The following is a 25,353-nucleotide window of genomic DNA, read 5'->3' as shown; positions in this document are numbered from 1 at the left end:
ATGACCAGAAAATTTTTCTCTCTTTGCTCATGAATAATCTATGAAATTATTAAATGCATTTTTTTGAACTAGGAGACGAGCATAGTGGATCCTTACCTAACTATTTAGGGACGCACAGTGTAAATTTAGTGCAAAGTAAATTATTCACTCTACTCATCTTCACTATATTACCGATAAATAGGATGAAATGTGGGGGGGATTGTCAGCAAGAGAAATATTCAAGAAGAGTTTAAAAAAAATAGAAATGGCATTTACTGGTTAAGCAGGGTATAAGGAAAGATCCAAAATGTACGAGCATTCTCTGAAATTTTAGGAGCAAAGTGTAACCATTTAGGGGCAGTCCAAAGTCATGTGAGTTCTAATTTTGTTTTATAAAAGAAAATTACATCCTGTGAAATTAATTCAGGACATCCCTGCTTCATAAGTTATTTTGATCCACAGTGTGTGACTATAGAGTTGCATGTTCCTCATGCCCACCATTCAGGCTCACTCTGATGACACAGTCAAGGCAGCGCCGCTGGTGTCTTGTTAAGGAGATGAAAACATTGCATGTGCGAAAACCATGCGGCTGGTATGTGCGCTGAGCCTCAGCCATGCGTGCAACAGCTGATGGTAAAGCCCGAGTGTGCTCGGGCTGTGTGTGAGTGGCTGTCGAGAGTTTCAGTGCTGCGCCCTGATTGGCCCAGCCTTCTCCTTCTAGGGTTATGCTCAGCAGCAGAGTCATTGATGAGCAGCCACTGAGGTTACTGAGCCTCCGGTTGCCAAGATGAGCTCCATATTTGTGCCGCCCACCAACTGATTATTTTCTTTGATGTACAGTGAACCTTATGAGGTAAACTTCTTGCCTCTGGGAGTGACACAACCATTCCCCCCGCCGAGTGCAGAAACGATATAATTCTTCTGGTTTGCAAACACTGTACTACAACAGCATGTATATACTGTTGAACTGTAGGTTTTAGTCATTTGAGAGATGAAGACGGAGGCATAAAGACGTTATGTAATAGTGGGAGTGATGTGGTAGCATTGTTTGGTTGTGACACCACCAGCATTCCTTTCCAAACATGCACGGACGTTCATTGCAGTGTGACATGAGCTTCTCATATATATTTATAAGGATGGTTAAAGAAAATAAAAAAAGTTCATTGCAATTTAACGAGGTCATTCTGCAGAACCACTGCTTACTCTTGCAGTATACAGTACAGGACATTTGAACCATAATATTCATTAGCTGTTTTAAAAAAAAAAAAAGTTCACCAGATTAATTTAACCCTGGAGAACCCACGGGGTTAAATTTGGCCCCTAGAAATTCTCCTACTCAAATGCTGCCTTTAAATCCCAAAGGGTCAGATTTAGCCCTAATCCTAAATTAGGATTAAAGCATTGAATATTTGAAAAAAACATATATTTTGGTGTTCAGCGAACATATAGCAGTCATCTAATGTATAATTCATCATTTTCCAAAGAAAAAAAAGGTTCTTGGTCCTCCAGGGTTAAATATATGAATACAAATAGCCATTGCCATTAGCTGCTGTGCACAGCTTCCACCAGCATCACGGCTGCGAACAGAGTGGAGCTCGTTTTCAAAATCAGTCCGTGTTGCCAAATTACTGACGTTCTCACTATATTTAGCAACTTCTCGTGACTATTTTTACCCCCCAAAAATGAAAAGTTGCTGACAAACAGAAAACAAGTGTGTTTAAAATGTTTTGAGTATGGCGGAAGGCAATGACGGAGTCTATTGACAAAGTCATTGTACCCATTTAAGACATCGCAAAAGTATGAAGCTTTTGGAAAAGTCATCAACCTAAGGCAACCAATGAGTTCCCTTATAATGACAAATTTGAGCTTCTTTAATTTTTCAATATTTTTTTTAACAAATACAAAGCGAACAAAGCATTTATATAAAAATACAATCACGTAAACATGTTAAACAACATGTAAGTAGCCATAAACCGAGAATTTTGCAATAAAATGTTGCCGTCAATGACATGGGATTCCACCAAATATCTGCCAATGTCTGCAAGCACATTTCACTAAGGTCACGAGGAGGCCGCGGCTGCAGTAGAAAGGAAGCACGCTGCTTTTCGGTCTACAAAATAGCCGTGAGGATTACGACTGGCCCAGCTCTGCTCTAAAGCGTGCCGGTCTAGCTTGTTGAGGCCCTGAGAGCAAAGACGTAGGTCTTGGACCAGCTCTGACAAAGTGTCCAGATCCTCGCTGTCCAAAGGCCCCGACACCTGGCAACCTGAAGATGGAGCAACAAATGGAAGTCAACATCTACATACTATACTTTTCTCATATCTATCTATATATATATATATATACATATATATATACTGTATATAAAAAGAAGTTACCTTGGAGGTTTAGAAGAGTCAGCGGCCGATGTGCTTCTCGGAGGGCGCAGAGGATGCTGTGGAATCCTACTGAGGTGATGGACGGGTTTCCCGACAGGTCCAAATTCACTAGGCTGGGAGATACAGCCAGACACCTAAAAACACAAAATGATGACAACCGGTCAATTTAGACAAAGGCTACATAAAAGTGCATACATGTTTAGTTACTCAGGAACCGTATCTTTAGGCTGAAGGAAGTAAAATTTTAGACTATAGAGGGGACGTGGTACAGGAAATGAGTTATCTTGACTCAGGAGTTTAATTCATTTCTTGACATGACAAAGCTTGTAACTCAATTTACCATGCCATTAATTCAAAAGAACAGTATAGTTTTCTTTCATGTATCTGTATTTCAACAAAACAAACAAACAAAAAAAGAAAATAAATAAACCATAAAACTAAATAGCACATGATAAAAGTGGTCATGCTAAAACGTACAAACTTCCTCTTGCATTTTGACCAAAGCACGGTAGAGAACTTTTAAAGTGACAATTGGGAACCATTTTAAATGGTGAAAATAAATGCATTTCTCCTTTGATAGTTCTAAAAACTGAACTTAAGTACCTCTAAATCAATAAATATGATGACAATGAGTGGACAAAATTGGATCAATATTTTCACAATATTTTCCAGAATTTTTTAGAAAAAGAAATTTTGGGATATTTGTGAGTGGGCTGCTATTGACCGGCAAAGAGTCCAGAGTGTACCCCGCCATCCCGTGACTTGAGGTGAGGACAATGCTGTAGAAAAAGGCTTTATGGATGGTTTTGATCGGAAAGCTATGAACCCAATTTACATATTCATCAGATATTTCACACCCACAAAAAAACCACATATATATATTGCAAGGTTCCATAAACCGCTTACCCTCTTTAGGGTCACCGTGTGCTGGAATTTATCACAGCCAACTTTGGGCGAGAGGCTGAGTCAACATGAGAGTGACTGCCAGCCAATCACAGATATTGCAATCTTGTTTGTGCTACACGTAAAAAAAAATATAATTTTGTCCCCCAACAAAATTGGATGCATGATCACCAAACCTGGCCAAGGTGGATGCACTGCTGTCGGTTAAACCATTAGCTGCCAGATTGAGCTGGGTTAGTGAACAGTTGTCCTAAGGGAGAAAAAAAACAAAACATGTTTTTACTCCACATCATTAACGTGTGCATTCTAACATGTACAGTACATCTTACGTGAATAGCATGGGGATAACTGTTTAAAGAACAAATCCAAATAAATCAGGAACATTTGTTGCACCCAATCATGGTGCAGCTTTACTTCATTTTAGGTCTCGCGAGTGCATGTACCTGTGACAGGAGGATGGTGAGGTGCTCCAGTGCCGGGTAATCGGTGGTACCCCTGCGCACAGCCGACAGGTCCAAGTGTGTGAGCGTGTGTAGAGGCAGCGTTTTCAGCACGAGCTCAAATCCGGTGGAGCCCAGTGCATTGTGGGAAAGACACACAGACTTCAGGTGGCCCGTGCCTGAGGTATTAGCAATATGAATAGTATATTCATTGACTGCGGAGACAGGCTTGGCTTGCATCCATTTATAAGACAAATGTTGCCACCTGTTAGGGCGCTGGCAAGGAGCAAGCGATGGTGCTGTAAGAAGCGCGAGGTCAGTTCACAACCACGCAGAGACAGCTCAGCCAGGAGCGGGCAGGCGGACAGGAGCGAGGACAGAGACTCTGATATACTGTCACCCAGCGGGTTCAGGCTGAGGTTCAACTCCTTCAGACACTAGAAGAAGAGTCAAAGGTTTCCAACACTTTGATAAATCACTATTTTGGTAACATGTATAATATCTTTGGCCAAGTTAAGTGTGAATGCCTTTCCCATCATACAGAATGCTATTAGTGTATGTCAGTTGGGACTCATATTCAATTAAGCAAGTGACAAAAAAAAAAAAAAAAAAAAATTGATTTAGTCCAGGCAATTTAGTCTGGCAAACTGTAGGTGTTTTCATAATGCTGTATCATCATGAGTGTAATAGCTCAGATGTTCTGAACTCCTGCTTTCACGCTCGTGTCAAAGCAGAATAATGCTCCCTCAAGGAGATGTGCCGTAGGAAACTCCTGATTGGATGGAACTCAACTTCGCAAAGCTGACGTCATGTTTGCCTTCTTTGACAAAGCATTTAAGAACAGTTGCGATTCGGCCTCACTGACCTGCACACCGTCCAAACTGAGCATTATTAGCTTTGGGAAGTACAAATCCCTTTCAAGTTACTCTGGAGATCTTTAAAATGTGGTATAATTTGAATTTAAAGTAAAATGTCCCAGAAAAATATGCCTCAAATGTCAAACAAAACTTGGAAGTTCCAATTACGATCATGTGGAACATCATCCATATCATCGATACATCTTTACCTCAAAGCATCTAAAATTAACTTTAGTGTGTTTTTCTTTTTCTTTGAATTTTGTGGTTGAAGAGGCAAACTATGGCAGCCATGGATATGGAAATGGACTTAAATATCAACTATCTATACAGACATGTGGTTTTTACTAAATAAATGGTAAAATATTTTACTCCACTCCATAATTTATTACAACAGCGTTACCTACAAAATTCCACTAGGTGACACCGCCACACTGTTAACATCTTCCTGTTCCGGTTTCATTATGTCTGTCGGGTATCTTAGACAACTTGAGTAATTTCACTTAAATTTTATTTGATTATATGGTGGTTAACTCCTCTTCAAACTTTTACAAGCCAGTGTCATAAAATGGACTGTGCCACAAAACTTTCATCACAGTCTGGATCAGAGCAGTAACAAAAATGCAACTTACTGGAAACGCCGGATGGCTGAGTCCTGCTAAGGTTTTTGCTGCTTTCTCAAGCCCCTCTCCTGTGACCTGATTAGCTGAAATGTCCAGCACACAGAGGTGTGGCATGGTGGCGGCAGTGGTGACCAGCTCAGTGACGAGGTTGGCGTCGAGGCGGTTGCCTGACAGGCGCAGTTCGGTGAGGCTGGCTTGCAGCTTGAGAGCACGGAGGAGAGCGGCGAGGGAAGAGGAGGCCAAGGCGAGTCCGCAAACCAACACAGAGGATCCCCCGTCTTGCACCTCGCATAGCCGACTGACGCGCCTGTTTTCCTCTGCAAGGACACACGCGTACAATCTTAAATACGTCTGCCTTGCCTGATATAAAGAAATCCCCTCAAGAAGCAGCATCGTCAGAGAGTTGAGAGCAAAAGACAGGTTCGCGACAGGTTTGACACGTCCCAACGACTTCACCTCAAACAGAAGTTTAACAAGCGTGTATATTTGGTGACAAGCAAGCTGGTTCCCCACTTGTTGCATTTAATGACGTCCTAAATCTATCGTGTCGTTTCTAGATGAGAGAAGTCGCACACGCACGTACCTAACAACTACGTAGTTGCATGGAGTCTTAATTTCAACCCAAGCCGATAAATAATGGAAATGTATTACTTCGCATTGAACAAACCAAATGCACTCAAACAGAGGATGATTTCAACAAATTGCTCCTATTTGGCTGCCCAGGCAATTTTCTCCCCCACCTCCCCACTCCCATGATTATATTGTTTTGCTTTTCCTGTGTGTTTTTCAAAGATGGACCTGTGCTGCAGCATGAATGAATATTATAAAATTGGAAAAAGGTAATGAAATTCAAATGGCTATTTTATACGGAGAAAAGGGGTAGAGATTTTGTTTTGGATTTGTTGATTGACTGAAATATTTGATTCTTCTGCTTAAACCTTGGAAAAAAACAAAACAAAAATACTTGAAGCGACCCAACTATTTGCACCATATTTTCCGCACTACAAGGCGCACCTGAAAGCATTCATACCTTTTAATCGTATGAGCCTTATATATGGATCAGTATTTCGATTTCTTGGACGCAGTACTTTAAATGTTCTGCAAAGCATTTTGTTACAGCTGCAGCGGTTGGGAAGGTTCTATATAAATAAAGCTGTATTGTATTTGCTTTAGCGTAGCTCCATCTAGTGCCAAGAGTTGCAGGAAGGATAAAAGACAGTGGCTAGAAGAGAAAGCAAGAGAGGCACAGGAAGCAGCCGAGAACAACAACACGACGACCCTATACAAGATCGTGCGGGAGCTAACCAACTCCAGGAGCAGCTCTAGCGTGCCAATCAGGAGCAAGGATGGCAGGACACTTCTAAGCGACGAGGAGCAAGAAGCAAGATGGCTGGAACACTTCAGGGAGGTTCTCAACCAACCAATGCCTCCCGTGCTCTTCAATTTCGATCAAGAGACACCAGCTCCAGCTCTAAATATTACATCGAAAGAGATATCCGAGACTGAGGTTGCCAGAGCAATCAAGGGCCTTAAGAACAACAAGGCACCGGGACTCGATGAGGTAGCTGCCGAGATGTTGAAACACGGCCAAGACGCTGTTGTGGAGAGCCTTACCCACCTGTTCAACCTGATTTGGCATGCTGAAGAGGTTCCTGCCGACTGGAGACGTGGGGTCATTGTCACGCTTCCTAAGAAGGGAAACCTCGCAGACTGCAATAACTGGCGGGGCATTACACTGCTGTCAATCCCCAGCAAGGTATTCTGCAGTGTCCTGCTACATCGCCTTAAAGATGAAGTGGATAACATCTTGAGGGAAGAGCAAGCCGGTTTCAGGAAAGGAAGGTCTTGCGCCGAACAGATCTTTACCCTTCGAAACATCATAGAGCAGTGCCAAGAACTTCAGACACCACTCATGATCAACTATATCGATTTCAAGAAAGCCTTCGACAGCATCCACCGGGAGTCACTGTGGCAGATCGTCCAGCTGTATGGTGTACCCCTCAAGTATATCAACATCTTCAGGTCATTGTACCACAACTCAACCTGTTGTGTCAAAACCAACAGTGGCACAACTGATGATTTTGACATTGTCACTGGTGTAAGACAGGGTTGCATTCTGTCACCCCTACTCTTCATCATCATAATTGACTTTGTGATGAGGAAGTCCATCACAGGGGAAGAAGTTGGTATCAAGTGGGGAGGGAGCAGACTAGCTGACCTGGAATTTGCAGATGATTTGGCTCTCTTAAGTCACACCCAGCCCGCACTCCAGGAGTTGACCAACAATCTGCATGAGCACGGAGTTAAGGTCGGTTTACGAATTAGCCAGGAAAAGACCAAGGCCATGGCCGTCGGACAGCACCAACACCTTCAACCACTCACTCTACACCAACATGACATAGAGTACATTGACAGCTTCACATATCTTGGGAGTAACATCTCAAATACAGGTGGTGTGGAGAAAGACGTCAACAGTAGACTTGGTAAAGCTGCGGGAGTGTTCCAACGCCTCCGCAACATCTGGTCATCGAAAGCCATCACTACGACCACCAAGCTACGCCTCTATATGTCAGTGGTTATCCCAACAGCGATTTACGCCTGTGAGACATGGATGAAGACAGCCAACATAACCAACAAGTTAGATGTCTTTCATCGGCGTTGCCTGAGATCCATCCTGAGGATCTCATGGAGAGACCACATCACCAACGAGGAGGTGATGAAGAGGGCAGGAGTGGCTGAACTGTCAGACATTGTCTCTGAAAGGAGAAGGAAAATGATCGGCCACGTACTCCGGCTGCCAAGAGAGAGACCGGCAAGTGTGGCCATGGACTGGATGCCAGAGGGTGGAAAGAGGAAGAGAGGTAGGCCAAAGAAGACGTGGAGACAGACTGCCAAAGAAGACCTCAGTGAGATGGGTGTCAGCTGGCATGGAGCAAGAAAGGTCGCCAGTGACCGGAACAAATGGAGGAGGCTCGTCGCCCAATGTTCCAAATAGGAGCGGGCGGAACTAACTAACTAACTATCTAGTGCCGGAGTCGGCAACCCGCGGCTCCGGAGCTGCATGCGACTCTTTAGCGCCGCCCTAGTGGATTCCTGCAGCTTTTAAAAAAATGTTTGAAAATGGAAAAAGATGGGGGAGTGAAAATATATTTTTTGTTTTAATATTTTTTTGGTCCAATATGGCTCTTTCAACATTTTGGGTTGCCGATCCCTGATCTAGTGGATGCATACCGCAATCGCAGACACTGTTGTAGCTTCTATTCTATGCACCTTATGATGAGGTGCACCCCATATATGAAAACAGTTTTAAAATAGACCAACCATTGAAGACGTGCCTTATACTTCGAAGCACCTTACCGTGCTGAAAATAGGGTGACCCAAAAAGATGCGTACCCATATTTTATTCGATAAAAAATCAATTTTTTAACGAATGTCTTTTCTGTTGCAGGACGTGAAAGGTGAACCTATGGATGCCATCACAGCAAAAATAAGAGCCATCCCGAAAGAGGAGTGTGTAAAAGTGATTGACAACTTTGTCAGACGAGTACAGGTTTGCTTGCAACGGAATGGTGGACATTTGGAACACATCTTGGGAAAGCCATAAATTGACTAAAAATTGACAGAAATAGCTGAAACTCTGGTGAATGGTCTTCCATAAACTGAATAATGTGTGGTTGTAATTTGAAATAAATAGCTTTTTAATCAAACTCACAATTGAAATTTTCATGGGTACGCATCTTTTTGGGTCACCCTTAAGTGAATTAGGATATCTGCGCATGTGTGTTGGTTGCTCACCGACTGCCAGGCTGATGCATGCCTTCTTGTAGCGCTCCTGTAGAGGGGGGAGGTCCCAAGACGACACCTCAGCCAACACCTGCAACATCAGTCTTGATCAGTCTTCATGTTGTTCGGGCAAAGGCGTTATAATGAGGTCCAAACCTCCTCGTTGGTGTGCAGAATGTCCAACAGAAGGTCATGCGGGGACAGCTGAGCGCCGTCTTTCTGCAGCGACAGGCGAGGCAGCAAGCCACACTTCTGGTAGTAACGCTGTGCTGCCTGGTCACAGAGCCACGACACCGTGCAAGATTTTGCCTCGCTGCAGTAGACGACGGATTAACAAGACCACATAAACTCGACTAAATGTTTTTTGCTGTGTCATCAAACCTTTGCGGAACTGGGATGAGGAAGATGTCGTCCTGAACTCTGACCCTCATCCTTATGGGTGGAGGCAGTGACATAGGGGTGGAAAGAGCCGGTCCCTGAATCAGAGGCTGAATTAACGCAAAATTTAAATTATTTTAAAATGTAGCTGTCATTGCAAGTGTAAATGAATTATTTATATGTGCCCTGCGATGGCTGGTCCCAGCTCTCCCACGACCATAAGGAGGACAAGCGTTACAGAAAATGGACACTGTTTAATTAATGACTGTGTCAATCAAAACTGAGCACTTTTATCTTGGAAAAAATATTATGACATAGATATGATTTTGTACTGTCCAAGAATAGTTGATGTTGTGACTGGTTTATGTATGAAGATTATGAATTTTTTTAAAGGCAAAAAGAAAAAAAGACCATTTGAATAGTTGCGTCAGTATGTCGCCTAAAACTGACCTGCATGTGTATTGAATGAGGTGGGGGAGGAGTCTCTGGTCTTGTGTCGTCATCTGTGAGGGTGGGGCTATGTGACCTGTTGACTTCTCGTCTGCCCAAACGGACCATGCCTGGCATCTGAGTCATTTTCACTTGCTGAGGCTTGACCGAGGTGTTCCTTTTCACAGTGGGCCCCCTGCTGCTGGATGGTGAAAGTGTAGAACCTGAAACCAGACAAATATTGAAGAAACTCCGGACACAATAAAGAGATGAAATATGTTACGGGTTCTTACTCCTGTGGGACATCTGAGAGTTTGGCGCTCTCGCAGATGGAGATATAGTGTTGTCCCCTCTCGCTCCATTCTGCTCAACTCGAAACCTTTTCTTTTTGGGCTGACTTTCCACCAAATCATTCTCCAGCCAGTCATCATCCCGATAGTCCTCCTCGGGAATCAGAGCTGATTTACTGCTGCAGGAGAGGCGAGACAAGGTGGGGAAATGAGGTTGTGTTGAGCAGCCTTGCAGGAGGGTCCTCGCGCTGCCCAACCCTCGGATGGCAGTGTGGTACTCGTCCTGCGCAAAGACGAAGGGAGCAGGCGGATCGTGCCCACTTTGCCTGCCAGGGTTGGTCAGTGAATCAGCCTCTTCATTTGGCGTTGGAACTTTTTGACACTGAACTGCTGGAACTGACAGTCTTTGGCGGACCGGATGAAGGGGACTAAGAGGGCTGTCGGAGTCACTGTCATCTGAAGAACTGGTCTTATTCTGAAAACAAAACAAATGTTGATTTACTCAAATGCAGAGAGTACTAAGTGTTTCCACATAGCCCATATTATATTGTAGACTCATGGGTGAGAGGATAGGAGAAGACCGCTGTACCCATTCTTGAGGACTTGCACACCGCAAGAACCAAGACAAAGCCACGGAAAATCCTACTGGACCCCCCCCCCCCCCCCACACCCTGCCCACCACCTTTTCCAGCTATTCCCCTCAGGCAAGCGCTACCGATCCATGCGCACCAAATCCAGCAGACATTCAAACAGCTTCTTCCCTCTAGCCATTAACTCCCGAAACAGTAACCGAAGTCTATAGTGGCTCTTTGCAATTTTGCACACCCCTGTGGAACAGCATTACCACAATAATCATTGTAGCTCCAGCTCTCTACTTACTTGATCAATTGTCACTGTTCTACATTCCACAGCACCAGACACTTTAAAGTGCTCAAGAACTTCAGTACAACTGCACACTGAAAGTTGCTCTACAAATACTGATACTGGTCACTTTAAAATGGTGCAATGATTATCTGCACCAACTACACAATTGTTATTGTTTTATTCTACCACTGATCACTTTAGCTCTGCTTGATACTTCGAACATTGTCTCACAGCTGTCATTGTTGGTACGACCGCACAACGGTACCCTTACATTACGGAATGTCTTTCCATACTTATTTGTCATGTCCTTGTTTATCGTAGTTGCTTGTTATTGATGATACAAGTGTAGCCTGTACTACCGGAAACAATTTCCTTGTGTGTTCTACATACTTGGCCAATAAAGAAGACTCTGATTATGATTCTCTCCAAGGTGGTAAACAACTGACAGTGTGTAAGTATATAAAGGTATAAGCACTCCAATGGTAAAGACGTGAACAGTTTTGTCTTTGCTGAACAACTGCAAGACCACCTAAGAGAATAGATTTGGCTTTCAAATCGGAGGTGTGCCTCTTTCATTGGACAGCGTTTACACTTATTACAGCTATCTGACAACCTAGTTTTGAAGGACTGGGAAGAGGTAATTATTTATTCAAGAGGATGGCTGAAAGCTTGGCTTGAGCAAAAGTGATTCTTAAGTATTAAGAGACACAGTGAGACACACACTCGTCCTGAGAGCTACACATCCTTTATCCACACATACTGAAATACACAGCCATACACACACATAATACACCCTCCACCCGAAGCTCGACATTAACCCCTACACACAAACTAAATGCAGTGGATATAAAAATTCCCTGTGAAATTACCAGGTTTTTGAAAAAAAATTAAATAAAAGCAAATAAATGGTAAAAAAATGAAAAGAGGAGGCTACCAAGAGGCCGACAGCACGCTAGGAGATGCATAACTTTCCCTGCTGTTTATTTTAATTCCACTCTCACAATTCTCAAAAAGATTTCATTTCCTATAAATTGCCATTTACAACTTAAATGTCACAATAAAGGTGGGAAAAATGTTTTCAATGATTTATCTTTGTCTTATAAAAAACAACATTTCAAAAACTTGGCATTTGAACATGGGAGTGGAGAATTTATATCCACTATAAAAGCAAAAATTGCCAACATTCAGCTTTGAACAACAAATGAATAAATCATGTCGTATATCAATACACTAGTTACCCCATAAAGAAGAGCGGCCTCGGTCCCTCTGGCTCGGAGCCGCGGAGCTGAACTGCCGAGGTGCCGCTTCTTGAGGCTTGGATAAGCATTTTCCTCTAACCGATCGCTACTCCTGGGCCAGTCTTGGTTGGTGACAAAGCCCCCTCCAGAGGATGAAAGTGGCTCCGAGTTTTCTGCGTCAAACAGCTGACTGTCCTGCAGAATATCAAAAGGTTTGGGAGGGGGAGCAGTGACCGGCACTGTGGGGGGGGGGGATTAGATCTGATGTGAGAGAATGTTTTGGGTGCAATAATAATAATAATAATAATAATAATTACTGCCTGCAAGTGCCTTCTTTAGCAGTTGCTCAGTCACTGCACACTCTTGCTTGGCCTCATGGTCCAGCTCCTTTTTGTATGTTCTCTGCCATCGACGGAGGGTGTCCATTGCAGTCTCACCCTGACATAGAGAAAAGACATCATGAGACCAAAACACCCCGCCCCCCCTCCAAAAAAGCGAACATTTCCAAGATCTGGCTTACTTCCTCACGCTTTACAGCTTTGACCTTAAAATTAAGTGTTATGTTTTACTATGGAGGGATTAATACTTTAATGATGGATAAGAATGCTGCTTAACAATTAACACGAGCACCAATACACACACACACGCGCGCACCTTAGCGTTGCGGAGGTTGATGGATGCTCCTCGCTCCACCAGGAGTCGGGCCACCGGGAAGTTGCCACAGGTCAGGGCGTCATGGAGAGGAGTCACGCCCTCACACAAGTTGCCACCCTGGTCGTTTATGTTGGCACCTCGGTCCAGCAGCACAGCCACGATGTCTGGATGAAAATGAAGGAGTGAAAGGGAGAGAGTGAGAAGATATTCTTTCAAAGAAACATAAACAGTCCAGCAGTTTAAAGAGTTGAAATCGGTTACCATAGTGACCATGGTTGCAGGCCTCGTGCAGAGGAGTCCAGCCACAATAGTCTCTGGGGTTCACTGGGTGGCCCTGACGGCATAAGCAAACAGGCGTTCGCAAATAGTGACCTCCATTAAAGCAAAGGTTAAATAAACATTTATAATGTAGGAGTGGAACAGTTCACAAAATCCGCAATTTGGTTCAGATCTCGATTTTAAGGTATGCATTGACTCAATGATGTCTTATAGTTAGGTTAAAAGTGAAAGTACATGTTGACAGCATTATTACAATTACTGTATTATGATTGATATTATTATTATTTACTTCAGAATTCGTCTGGCTCCCTGCAAATATCTCAGCTTTCAGTTCAACTGTGCAAACCCAGATTTCAAACGGAATAAGTAAATCTGTGATTGACACAAGATCAATATTCCAGCATGCATACTTTTTCTGCAAGGCTCAAAATATGTTTTTATTTTTTAGGAGCATTTTTGCTCACCAATTATGTCATTATGATGCACATAGAATGACGTGAAATAATTCATATCCAATATGAATAGAGGAGTGATTATTATTGTGTTCTTCTTGGCAGTAAACCTCACCAGAATGGATTTAGAATGAAATGAACAAGATGTTTTTTTTAACTGCAGACTTTCCGCTATAATTTAAGGGTATTAAAATGGTAAATGGGCTGTCAATTGTATCGCGCTTTTCTACCTCGGGCACTCAAAGTGCGTCACACAGTGTTATCTCATTCACCTATTGGTGACGCAGCACCGAGAGCAACTGGGGGTTCAGTATCTTGGTCAGGGACACTTCTACATGGTTGCAATGGATTGAATGACCACTGCCATTCAAATCAAACACTGTCAGACCGTAGAATTATAACAGTTTGTGTAAATGCCTCCCTAACAGTCAGGAAATGCTAGCCGGCACCCGTCAAGCAAAGAGACAATGTTTTGCCAACTCACTTGGCCAAAATTTAAGAAATAAAATATTATTTGTATACTTTATATCAGCAGTTTGTGGAAAAATATAATAAAAATAAAGGCATCCCCCATATAAATGCCTGGTGGTCTGGCCGTTTAAGGAAATTGTGCAGATTGTCTGATTTTGTTCCCCCTATGGTAACTAAGGCAATGCTATGACTGCATTCAAGAAAATTGCATGTTTTCTGTATTTCAATCTATCTTTGACCCACCTGTTCCACCAGATACTGGACTTGCTTCAAATTGCCGTCTATGCACGCCCTGTGGAGGGATGTCTCACCCTTTTCATTCCTCTTGTTCCACTGCAGAAATAAGCAGTGCAGCGGAAATTTATCTTTGAAGTTGTGTGAGAGAAATCATGTTCCTGCCTCCCTCTCACCCGTCCTGCTTTCCTCCTTCCGGATACCGTTTTGTCATATCCCTCGAGGTCGTCGTCTAGAAACAATACAAGGCATTAAGAGACCAAATTGAGAACCACTGCATGGTATGTGCGCTTTAAGTCAGGGGTATCAAACTCATTTCACATTGTGGGCCGCAGACGGCCTCGGTAGATGCCAAGTGGGCCGGACCATTAAAATTATACCGTACTCTGCTATGAATAACCAAAATATCATGTCTTTCCTTTGTTTTGGTATAGCGAAGCACAAGAACATGAGGAAAATGTTGAAATTTAATGAACATATCTGTTACCTAACATTTCATGAAACACCTTAGATTTCCTTAGACAAATGTGCAATTTACTTTTATCATTCATATATATGCATTGCAACTGATTGTACAAAGGCGCAAAACTTGAAAAAGTAATTAGTATTGAAAAATAGTCATGCATTTTATGATTAAACGAGATTTTTAAAGAAAGGATTTTTAAAACCATTTACACATGTGCATATGAAATCTAAATGTAATCCCTGCCTACACTTTACAAACTAAAGCGAAAACAGTGTGCCCTCTAGCGGATAATACATGAATTGCATCTTATTAAAAATATTCATTCTGTGTCTTTTATGCATTTTTTCATTTTTAAATTATCGCGCGGGCCTGATTGAACCCCCTCGGAGCTGGTTCCGGCCCACGGGCCGGATGTTTGACACCTCTGCTTTAAGTGGAAAAAAAAAAAAAAAAAAAAAAAGCAGGCCAACCTGAGTCTGAGAGGACAACATCACTATCATCCAGAGGTTCACTGTTGTCCATCGCCTCCTCTGCTTCCTCCTCTCCATCGCTGCCATCTGGACTCCAGTCTTCGGAGGCACACAGCTCCAGCAGTTTAGCTTCGGTGTCGTTGGCGTCTGACGAGCGCTTTCGCCTCTGTGCCGCTAACCATAGCCTCAAAACGCGCTTCTGTGGGGGAGGAAAACCTGAACTGACTGCTGCATATGCAAGCTCACTGGCCACTGCATGCACAATGCAAGAGCTATGGCTCTTGTCTTTCCAAATTGATTTAACGAAGCCCTCCGAGAGGTATTCATTTACCAATATGTTTATAGTGAGAGGTACTTGTAGGGAGAGCTCTCCCTTCAGTGCCTCCACGCATTCTCTAGAGCACTTGTCCCGATTTAGGCTGGGAGTGAGCTGAATCTCATCCCAACTGACCTTGGGCAAGATGGCGGTGGACTGGTCGCCAGGCAATTGCAGGGCACATACAGATCGACGACTAAACATTCACCTTCACGTTCAAGGATAATTTAGAGTCGTCAATGAACCTAACCTGCGTGTTTTTGGAATGCGGGACAAAGCCAGAAAACCTGCAGAAATCCACACAAGCAAGGCGAGAACATGCAAACTCCATATAGGAGATGAGCTAAGAACCTCTCGATGGTGAGGCAGACGTGCTAACCACTCGGGCTCTATGCTGCCCGGTGTTCAACATAATCACCAAAATTATCAGAAGCACCTACTGATGAGTGTTCCGAAATAAATGTCACCAACGGAAAGCTGCAAAGGTGCATGGTTCTGTTATAACAGCAGTCTGCTACCATGGCAACACAGATACGAAAGTGCAGTTAGGTTGGGGGTGGGTGACGTATTTTCTGTGACTGGACTCATCTTGGTTGTGGTAATAATCGAATCAATTGAGAGAGGGGAATTCAAGGCTTGAAAGAAGCAGGTTCGCGTGGCAGTTTGCGAGTCAAAATTTACATTGTGTGCCTCCGATAAACACATTTGGAGAGCAAGACTGTGAGCAGACATTTATGCATTGTATAATCAACACGGACCCGACTCTCTGGCTAAGACGCAGAGCGCCCACTATTTTAATTTGTCTCGGTCCTACACAGCTTCTTTACAGCGACGTTGTTAATATACTTTTTTACATAACGCATATTTTCTCTTTTGTAATCATAATTTACCTGACCCTCTCCGTGAGCCGTCACCTTACCGTGGTGGAGGGGTTTGTGTGTCCCAATGATCCTAGGAGCTAAGTTGTCTGGGGCTTTATGCCCCTGGCAGGGTCACCCATGGCAAACAGGTCCTAGGTGAGGGACCAGACAAAGCACGGCTCACAAAGCCCCTTATGATAGATAAAATCGATGGCACTCAGTTTCCCTTGCCCGGACGCGGGTCACCGGGGCCCCACTCTGGAGCCAGGCCTGGAGGTGGGGCTCGTTGGCAAGCGCCTGGTGGCCGGGCCTACACCCATGGGGCCCGGCCGGGCTCAGCCCGAAGAGGCAACGTGGGTCCCCCTTCTCATGGTCTCACCACCCGTGGGAGGGGTCAAAGGGGTCGGGTGCAATGCGAGCTGGGCGGCAGCCAAAGGCGGGGACGCTGGCGGTCCGATCCTCGGCTGCAGAAGCTAGCTCTTGGGACATGGAATGTCACCTCTCTGGCAGGGAAGGAGCCCGAGCTGGTGTGTGAGGTAGAGAAGTTCCGACTGGATATAGTCGGACTTGCCTCCACACACAGCCTGGGTTCTGGTACTAGTTCTCTCGAGAGGGGTTGGACTCTCTTCCACTCTGGAGTTGCTCATGGTGAGAGGCGCAGAGCAGGTGTGGGCATACTCATTGCCCCCCGGCTCAGTGCCTGTACATTGGGGTTCACACCGGTAGACGAGAGGGTTGCTTCCCTCCGCCTTCGGGTGGGGGGACGGGTCCTGACTGTTGTTTGTGCATATGCACCAAACGGCAGCTCAGCATACCCACCCTTTTTGGAGTCCTTGGAGGGTGTGCTGGAGAGTACTCCTGCTGGGGACTCCCTTGTTCTGCTGGGGGACTTCAATGCTCACGTGGGCAATGACAGTGAGACCTGGAGGGGCGTGATTGGGAGGAACGGTCCCCCCGATCAGAACTCGAGTGGTGTTTTGTTATTGGACTTCTGTGCTCGTCACGGACTGTCCATAACGAACACCTTGTTCAAACATAAGGGTGTCCATATGTGCACTTGGCACCAGGACACCCTGGGCCGTAGTTCGATGATCGACCTTGTGGTTGTATCATCGGATTTGCGGCCGCATGTTTTGGACACTCGGGTGAAGAGAGGGGCGGAGCTGTCAACTGATCACCACCTGGTGGTGAGTAGGCTCCGATGGTGGGGGAAGATGCCGGTCCGTCCTGGCAGACCCAAACGTATTGTGAGGGTTTGTTGGGAGCGTCTGGCGGAATCCCCTGTCAGAAGGAGTTTCAACTCCCACCTCCGACAGAGCTTTTCCCATGTTCCGGGGGAGACGGGGGACATTGAGTCCGAGTGGACCATGTTCCGTGCCTCTATTGTTGAGGCGGCCAATCTGAGTTGTGGCCGTAAGGTGGTTGGTGCCTGTCGTGGCGGCAACCCTCGTACTCGCTGGTGGACACCAGCAGTAAGGGATGCCGTCAAGCTGAAGAAGGAGTCCTATCGAGCCTTTATGGCCTGTGGGACCCCAGAGGCAGCTGACGGGTATCGACTGGCCAAGCGGAACGCAGCTTCGGTGGTCGCCGAGGCAAAAACCCGAGCGTGGGAAGAGTTCGGTGAGGCCATGGAAGCCGACTTCGAGGAAATTCTGGTCCACCATCCGACGTCTCAGGAGGGGGAAGCAGTGCACCACTAACACTGTGTACAGTGGGGATGGGGCACTGCTGACTTCGACTCGGGACGTTGTGAACCGGTGGGCAGAGTACTTCGAAGACCTCCTCAACTCCACCAACACGTCTTCCTTGGAGGAAGCAGAGTCTGAGGACCCTGAGGTGGGCTCTCCTATCTCTGTGGTTGAAGTCACCGATGTGGTTAAAAAGCTCTTCGGTGGCAGGGCCCCAGGGGTGGATGAGATCCGCCCGGAGTTCCTCAAGGCTCTGGATGTTGTGGGGCTGTCCTGGTTGACACGCCTCTGCAACATCGCGTGGTCAACGGGGAGAGTGCCTCTGGATTGGCAGACCGGGGTGGTAGTCCCTCTTTTTAAAAAGGGGGACCGGAGGGTGTGTTCCAACTACAGAGGGATCACACTCCTCAGCCTCCCTGGTAAGGTCTATTCAGGGGTGCTGGAGAGGAGGGTCCGTCAGGAAGTCGAGCCTCAGATTGAGGAGGAGCAGTGTGGTTTTCGTCCCGGCCGTGGAACAGTGGACCAGCTCTACACCCTTAGCAGGGTCCTCGAGGGTATGTGGGAATTCGCCCAACCAGTCTACATGTGTTTTGTGGACTTGGAGAAGGCGTTTGACCGTGTCCCTCGGGGAGTTCTGTGGGGGGTGCTTCGTGGGTATGGGGTACCGAACCCTCTGATACGGGCTATTCGGTCACTATACCACCGATGTCAGAGTTTGGTTCGCATTGCCGGCAGTAAGTCGGAATCGTTTCCAGTGAGGGTAGGACTCCGCCAAGGCTGCCCTTTGTCGCCGATTCTGTTCATAATCTTTATGGACAGAATTTCTAGGCGCAGCCGAAGCGTTGAGGGCGTCCGTTTTGGTGGCCTCAGTATTGCATCCCTGCTTTTTGCAGATGATGTGCTGCTGTTGGCTCCTTCAAACGGGGCTCTCCAACTCTCACTGGAGCGTTTCGCAGCCGAGTGTGAAGCGGTTGGGATGAAAATCAGCACCTCCAAATCTGAAACCATGGTCCTCAGTCGGAAAAGGGTGGAGTGCCCCCTCCGGGTCGGGGGAGAGATCTTGCCCCAAGTGGAGGAGTTTAAGTATCTTGGGGTCTTGTTCACGAGTGAGGGCAGGAGGGAGCGAGAGATCGACAGGCGGATTGGTGCAGCGTCTGCTGTGATGCGGACGTTGTATCGGTCTGTCGTGGTGAAGAAGGAGCTGAGCCAAAGGGCGAAGCTCTCAATTTACCGGTCGATCTACGTTCCAACCCTCATCTATGGTCACGAGCTATGGGTCGTGACCGAAAGAACGAGATCCCGGATACAAGCGGCGGAAATGAGTTTTCTCCGCAGGGTGTCCGGGCTCTCCCTTAGAGATAAGGTGAGAAGCTCGGTCATCCGGGAGGGGCTCAGAGTCGAGCCGCTTCTCCTCCACATCGAGAGGAGCCAGATGAGGTGGCTTGGGCATCTGATTCCGATGCCTCCTGAACGCCTCCCTGGTGAGGTGTTCCGGGCATGTCCCACCGGGAGGAGACCCCGAGGAAGACCCAGGACACGCTGGAGTGACTATGTCACCCAGCTGGCCTGGGAACGCCTCGGGATCCCCCGGGGAGAGCTGGAAGAAGTAGCTAGGGAGAGGGAAGTCTGGGCTTCCCTGCTAAAGCTGTTGCCCCCGCGACCCGGCCCCGGATAAGCGGTAGAAGATGGATGGATGGATGGATGGAATTTACCTGACCTTCTAATAAGCACAAATCCGAAAACTCGAGTATTCAATAGAATTTTTACGAGGACACTCGAATATTAAAATATTTCTATGTTGCAGCCCGACATTAAACTCTCCCATTAGGCCTTAAACGTTTTGTGCTAATAGGATCAACAACACAACGTCAGTCACGAGGAGTTGATCCTCTCGAAAGCAAATAGGAGTTCAGAACATCCCAACATTCCCCCATGTCACCGTTCCCATCACAGGCTGCCTCACCTGTAGCCTGGCCTGCCCACACTTCTTAGCGCAGTGAAGTGCCGCACTGTAGCTGCTGTCCTGATCCTCAGGGGCACCGCCGCTCTCCTCTTGGGCGGCCGCAATGTTTAGCCAAGTGCTACATTCCTGACACACACGCAGATTCAAGTTGGCGTGCGAATGACACGTTTATTTTTTCCCTGCATCAATCGCAAATCGGATTACCTCGGCCGGACTGCCCTCCCGTAGCGCCAGCTCCTGCTTGTAGTGCTGAACGGCCTCGCCGTGCCGCCGCAGGTCAGTAAAGGTAGCGGCCAGAGACACGTGGATGACCGCCAACTCACGTGCGGGCTTCGCCAGCGCCTCAGCTCCTTTCAGCTAATCCGGATGGATAAACGGTATTAATTCAAAAAGAGTATTCATAGATTACATTTAAAATGCAATTAACTAAAACACAACACGCAAAATAAAAATCACCTGAGCTTGATATGCTTCCAGGGCTTTGTGGAAGCAGCCGACCTTGCAGTAGAGATCTCCGAGTTGTTCTGACAGCCCGATGGCCTCATGAGAGCTCAGTTTTCTGGCCGGATTCTCCCCCAGCTCCTCTTCCAGTTTGCAGCCCCGGTCGGCTATTGAATTGATTAAAAAAAAACAAAAACAAAACAAAACAAAAAATTGACACTTGATGGTAGGGCAAATACAATCGCTGCAGGATTACACACTCTCACATACACACACACACAAAACAGATTCCCAATAAACGTTTAAGCGAGGTCGTGCATGGGGGAAGATGCCGATATACTTTAGTGAGAATGTGAATGAATGTGCTGATGCCGTTTTTTTTTTTTAAAACATCGTTCATATCACTTTTGCTATATTAGAACTTTTTGTTCCACATATTTGCTGCAAGCAATACAAGAACTTGCTTCCACATATGGGACCGCTTGCCATAGTAATCGTTTTTCATCCATTTTTAAGATCGTGGGAAAATAAATTGAAAATCACACTTAAATTTCAATTCATCCATTACACCCTATCACTATCTAACCATCACTCAAGATGATTTCATTTTTAAGAAGTGGGAATTTGTGTCAAATGTTCTGCAGATTAGAGTCCTCCATGAAAGCCACACACTTAAACACACTGCATATGGCATTTGTTAAACAAACAATCTAATAGTGGATTCATATTTTTATATTTCCCAACAAAAAAATTAATTGAATGTTGAGTATATATTTTTTTAAAAAAAGCTATTTTACCATATTTAAACGTGTTCTTCACCCTCTGCTTGTCCTGTTGCTGCTGAGAACCCAACAATAGAGCTTTTTTAAGGGATCGTCTCGCAGCTACAAAATCACCCAAAGAAAGCTGGACCTGATGTGTTTTAAATAAAAAAAAAAGGAAGGAAAAAAAAAATCACAAATTTGAATGTTTAGTTGAACCTCCATCTTTTTTTTTTTTTCATCTCTATCGAAGAGCAAGTCACCTTGCCAATGCAGTGGAAGCACTCGCTTTCGCTGAACTTGTCCTTCATCTTTCGGGCACACTCTTTAGCCTGCTCGAGACAGCGCACGGAGTTGGAGTGCTGGCCGTTGCGGAAGAAGATGTTGCCCAGGTTGTAATTGGCTCGATAGAGATCCTCGAGCAGCCCACTTTTCCTTTTTTTTTTTTTTTTTTTGTGTGAGCATAGGGGAAGAGAGTTAACAGCGAGCAAAGAAGGGGGAATAAAAGAGGCCAAGGTCAGCGTTGAATGTACAGAGGACTCTCAGACAGCTCGATAAAATTCAGCCTGTAATATATTGGAAAATATTAAACATCTATCCAATATCTGACGGGCTTATCCCTTTTATCCGCAAAAGGCATCAGCAATAACATGAAGAGTAAAACAATAACAATATTGTTAACACGAGAAGTAAACAGGAGCTTAGTGTAGAAAAGGGGTCCTACACGCTTGTACAAATTTCTACACCTTATTTTCTTTTGACGATTACCAACAGTTACTTGAAAAACTCACTTTTGCACATACAATAAATATATGACAATTAGCAATGCAAACAAGTGGTTCAAAGACATCACCTGTAAACTGTTTTGCCTTCAGCGGCACAGATTCATTCCATTTCCATTATTTCTGAGCGAGTCAAATCATAACCTCTGGAAATATTCACTCGAAAAGTTGAGGTTCTTCCGTAGTTATACTTATGAATGTTTGGAGGCATACACAATGTAGCCTCCTGGAAAACATTTTTTCTAAGGTCTCGCGCATTCCAATACACAAGTGAATGAAAAAGCAGAGTTTTGCATTTTTTTCCCCAGGGTACAGCAGTGGCTTGACTTGCCCATGGCACATCAAAATAGCATCGCGAGTGACTGCAAAAAACACATTTCATTTGAGAGGAGACGAAGCGCATGCACCAAGACAACAGAGGTGAGGCACAGCAACAGCCAACATTTGCAAGTGTATTTATTTTTGTAAGTACATTGAGGCAGCTCTTACTCTGCAATGAAGACGCTACGTCGGATGAACTCGCTGCAGCGTTCAGGCTCACCTAGGTGGTCGCAAACCAAACCGAGATTGAGGAAAAGTCGAGCCTTCATTTCATGAATCTCTCGCTCTGGCACCGTCCCTTGAAAAGACACACGGGGACAGACACAAGGATTAACTGAAGGTATTAATGTATTATATTGACACAGAAAAGGAGCAGAGAGCAGCAGTGGTTTGACACCTTTTAGATCATCAACAATGGCAAGGCTCTTCCTGAAGGCATCTTCTGCTTGTTCAAGACTTTTCCTCGATTGGTCGGACTCAAAGCAGAAGAGGTAAGTTCGACCTATCGTAGCGAGTGCCCGCTGCTCCTCAATGTGGTCTCTGACAGAGCGAGCCAAGTCCAGGTGAAGGCGCTGATGCTAGACAAGACAAAGAGGCACACAACACATTTTTGCACAGTATAAAGAACATCTGTTTAAAAATCAATACTTCTACATAGTGTAGATTAACTCACTTTAAGTGCAGTCTCAATGTTCCCCAGCTCTGCATAGCACTCTCCTATTTTACGATTGGCCACCGCTCGTCCAATTACGTCATTTAACACCTCCGATAGTGACAACTCCTGCTGATGCTCCTCAATGGCAGCTTCATAGTCACCTGGAAAAAAGACCGCCCCAAAAAAATCCACAAAAAACAAAAGTGCGAAAAGACACACACACATACAACCCACCTATTCAGACTTGCCTACCCGCCTTAAATCTTTCTTTCTTTATTATTTTATCTGTGTTTTACTATTGCTCTCGGTTGTACAGTGTCCTTGAGTGTTATGAAAGGCGCTTGCAAATGTGATGTATTATTATTATACACATTCACACACATTCGCACAATCAAAATTCTTTCTACAGATTGATTTCAAAGTTTGAAAACGTAAAATCACCCAAACAATAGAAGCATATACAGTACTTTAATCTTTACTAACATTTTTCATATGTGTGTAGGATGGTTCCCTGTATGATACACAGATTACAGTAGTGGGAAAATGTCAGGCATTAACATTTATAAACAGGTAATTATTATTCTTATACCGTACCAAATAAAATAATTAGTATATGTATGTTTTATTCAAAATAACCAATCGAGCAACAAAAAGCTGTAAAAAGATGCTTGTTACAATAGAGATTGCAAATGATAATTTGTATAAAACAACAACAAAAATAATCATTAACTTCATTTCGATTAATCCACAATAATATAAGCATCGTTCATGTCACATTTTCATCAAGTAATAAAGTGATCCGTTATCTTCGTTGTTGTATGCCAAGTAAATACAAGTGCTTGCATCAAAAAGTGCAGGAAAACATTTTTTTCCTGCACTTTTTGATGCAATTTTACACACACACAAAACGGGAGCATATAGAGAAAATATAGACGATGAGATCTTTAGATTCTCCATCTGAAATTACTCGAGAAGATGTTGGCTATTTTGTTTCCGCTTATGTTTATGCAGATCTACTGCCATGTTATCTGATAAATAGAAATACTGTAGCAGCATATGTGGATTTGTTGACAATTCAACTGAGACATAACTTCCACACATTATTCTGAAGCCTTTTATCCTTGAAGAAATCGATCACTTACCGTTTTTTGATAGCAGCTCTCCAAGCTGATTGCAGATGTCGGCCTCTTCTCTTATATTGCTGCTGTTTTGGGCTTTGCATTTGGCTTTCTCCAGCACTGCAAAATAACAGTCGCCGCCAACGACAATATCGAGAACGTAACAACCATTGGCGTAAACGATCTCGTCGAGGTGAAATTGCAAAGCAGCAGATCGTCCAAGGGAATACTTACGTCTTTTCTCCCGTGAAAAGCTCATCCCGAGGTTCAAGCAATGTTAGCCACTTGCTAACAAATGACTGACAGTGGTGGAGTCGAGGGCGCTCAGCTGAATGTGTTACGTCGGAAAAAAAGCAATGATGACTGACTGATAGACACTTTACGCGTATTTTTCATTAAAACACATCGTTGTGGGTAACCTAGGTGGCCGATTGTGAACTAGGACTGATGATTAAAAAACATCACCCGTTGTGATATGGATTTTATTTCTGGTTAGTAACTTTACAAAGCCCCGCCAGCGCGCTGCCAACCAATTCTAACTACTATTTATTTTCCCCCCGTCAAAAACTGTCAGGTAAAACGTTAGCAACCTATTCATGGAGAAAGAAACATTTTAAATTCCAACTAATTGAATTACAAATAAAATCTATGAGTTAAGAAATGTTGCATGTGGTGGCTTTATTTAGAGGTTAATAATAAATTCACGGCATGCCTGTCAGTCAACATGTGAGCTAAAGTTCCATAGTGATTGTTGTCACATGACACGTAACGCTTCCTCATGGTAACAATAAAAGTGAAAATACAGTATTTTGTGCACTTTGTGCGGTATGCCCACTTTTGTCCCCAAGAATCTCATTCACTGTATATAGTTTGTAGTCCCCCCCATTCTGTTTGGAGATTTGGAGAGCCAGCTAACTAAGTACAGTACTGGACTTGCTCCTCGTTGCATATCACGTGACCACCGTACCGGCGCATTTAAATCTCCCACTATTTATTGTGAATAAAAGATATTTTAAACAGTATGGGTTTCCATCCCTTCTTACTGCGACAATAATTTTTAATTGGAGACAGGTCTGGATTGCTGGCAGACCAGTCTAGTACTCATTCGAGATAGACCGATATGGTTTTGTCTCAAAGCCGATACTTAAATCAATTATTAGTAGTCAATGAGGCCCATAACGGATATTTGAAGCCAATATTCATGAGCAGTGAAAAGGAAAATATTTATGTCAACGGTTTGATATAATTCTTTTCAGCATGTGT

At 44.6% G+C, this 25,353-nt stretch overlaps 2 protein-coding genes across 3 annotated transcripts in view; one reads left to right on the top strand and one right to left on the bottom strand.

Moving 5' to 3' along the window:
• The window catches only part of ift43 (intraflagellar transport 43 homolog (Chlamydomonas)), a 294,545-nt gene that overhangs the window by 249,789 nt on the left and 19,403 nt on the right, over window positions 1-25,353 (top strand). The gene's annotated exons all lie outside the window — the stretch shown is intronic.
• tonsl (tonsoku-like, DNA repair protein) lies at window positions 983-24,614 on the bottom strand. Of its 2 annotated transcripts, none has more exons than XM_086127589.1 (28): window positions 24,325-24,614; window positions 24,115-24,210; window positions 22,991-23,133; window positions 22,715-22,895; window positions 22,486-22,615; window positions 21,478-21,649; window positions 21,251-21,365; window positions 20,469-20,620; window positions 20,217-20,369; window positions 20,013-20,138; window positions 15,186-15,384; window positions 14,426-14,481; window positions 14,259-14,348; window positions 13,075-13,147; window positions 12,814-12,977; window positions 12,477-12,597; window positions 12,160-12,398; window positions 10,061-10,532; window positions 9,789-9,991; window positions 9,342-9,448; window positions 9,117-9,273; window positions 8,973-9,051; window positions 5,187-5,494; window positions 3,966-4,137; window positions 3,704-3,879; window positions 3,437-3,510; window positions 2,358-2,491; window positions 983-2,245 (listed from the first exon to the last, which is right to left on the bottom strand). In XM_086127589.1, the coding sequence occupies exons 1-28, from the start codon at window positions 24,347-24,349 to the stop codon at window positions 2,040-2,042; spliced, it is 4,323 nt and encodes a 1,440-aa protein (XP_085983715.1). In that variant the 5' UTR covers window positions 24,350-24,614; the 3' UTR covers window positions 983-2,039. The 2 variants fall into 2 exon arrangements, with proteins under 2 accessions (XP_085983715.1, XP_085983716.1); XM_086127590.1 differs by having other exon boundaries at window positions 9,342-9,436.

This window comes from Hippocampus guttulatus, chromosome 13 (assembly GCF_054856545.1).
Source record: "Hippocampus guttulatus isolate MCC_2025c chromosome 13, RoL_Hgut_1.0, whole genome shotgun sequence".
NCBI lineage: Eukaryota > Metazoa > Chordata > Actinopteri > Syngnathiformes > Syngnathidae > Hippocampus > Hippocampus guttulatus.
This window is presented reverse-complemented; position numbering and strand designations above follow the sequence as displayed.

Excerpts from the sequence above, each read along its gene's own strand:
- tonsl (XM_086127589.1), bottom strand. The coding sequence starts at position 24,349 with ATGAGCTTTTCACGGGAGAAAAGAC. Across the intron at positions 21,650-22,485 it reads CGTAGCGTCTTCATTGCAGA|GAAAAGTGGGCTGCTCGAGG; the intron begins GTAAGAGCTGCC and ends AAAAAAAAAAAG. Across the intron at positions 12,978-13,074 it reads CTGCAACCATGGTCACTATG|ACATCGTGGCTGTGCTGCTG; the intron begins GTAACCGATTTC and ends ATTTTCATCCAG.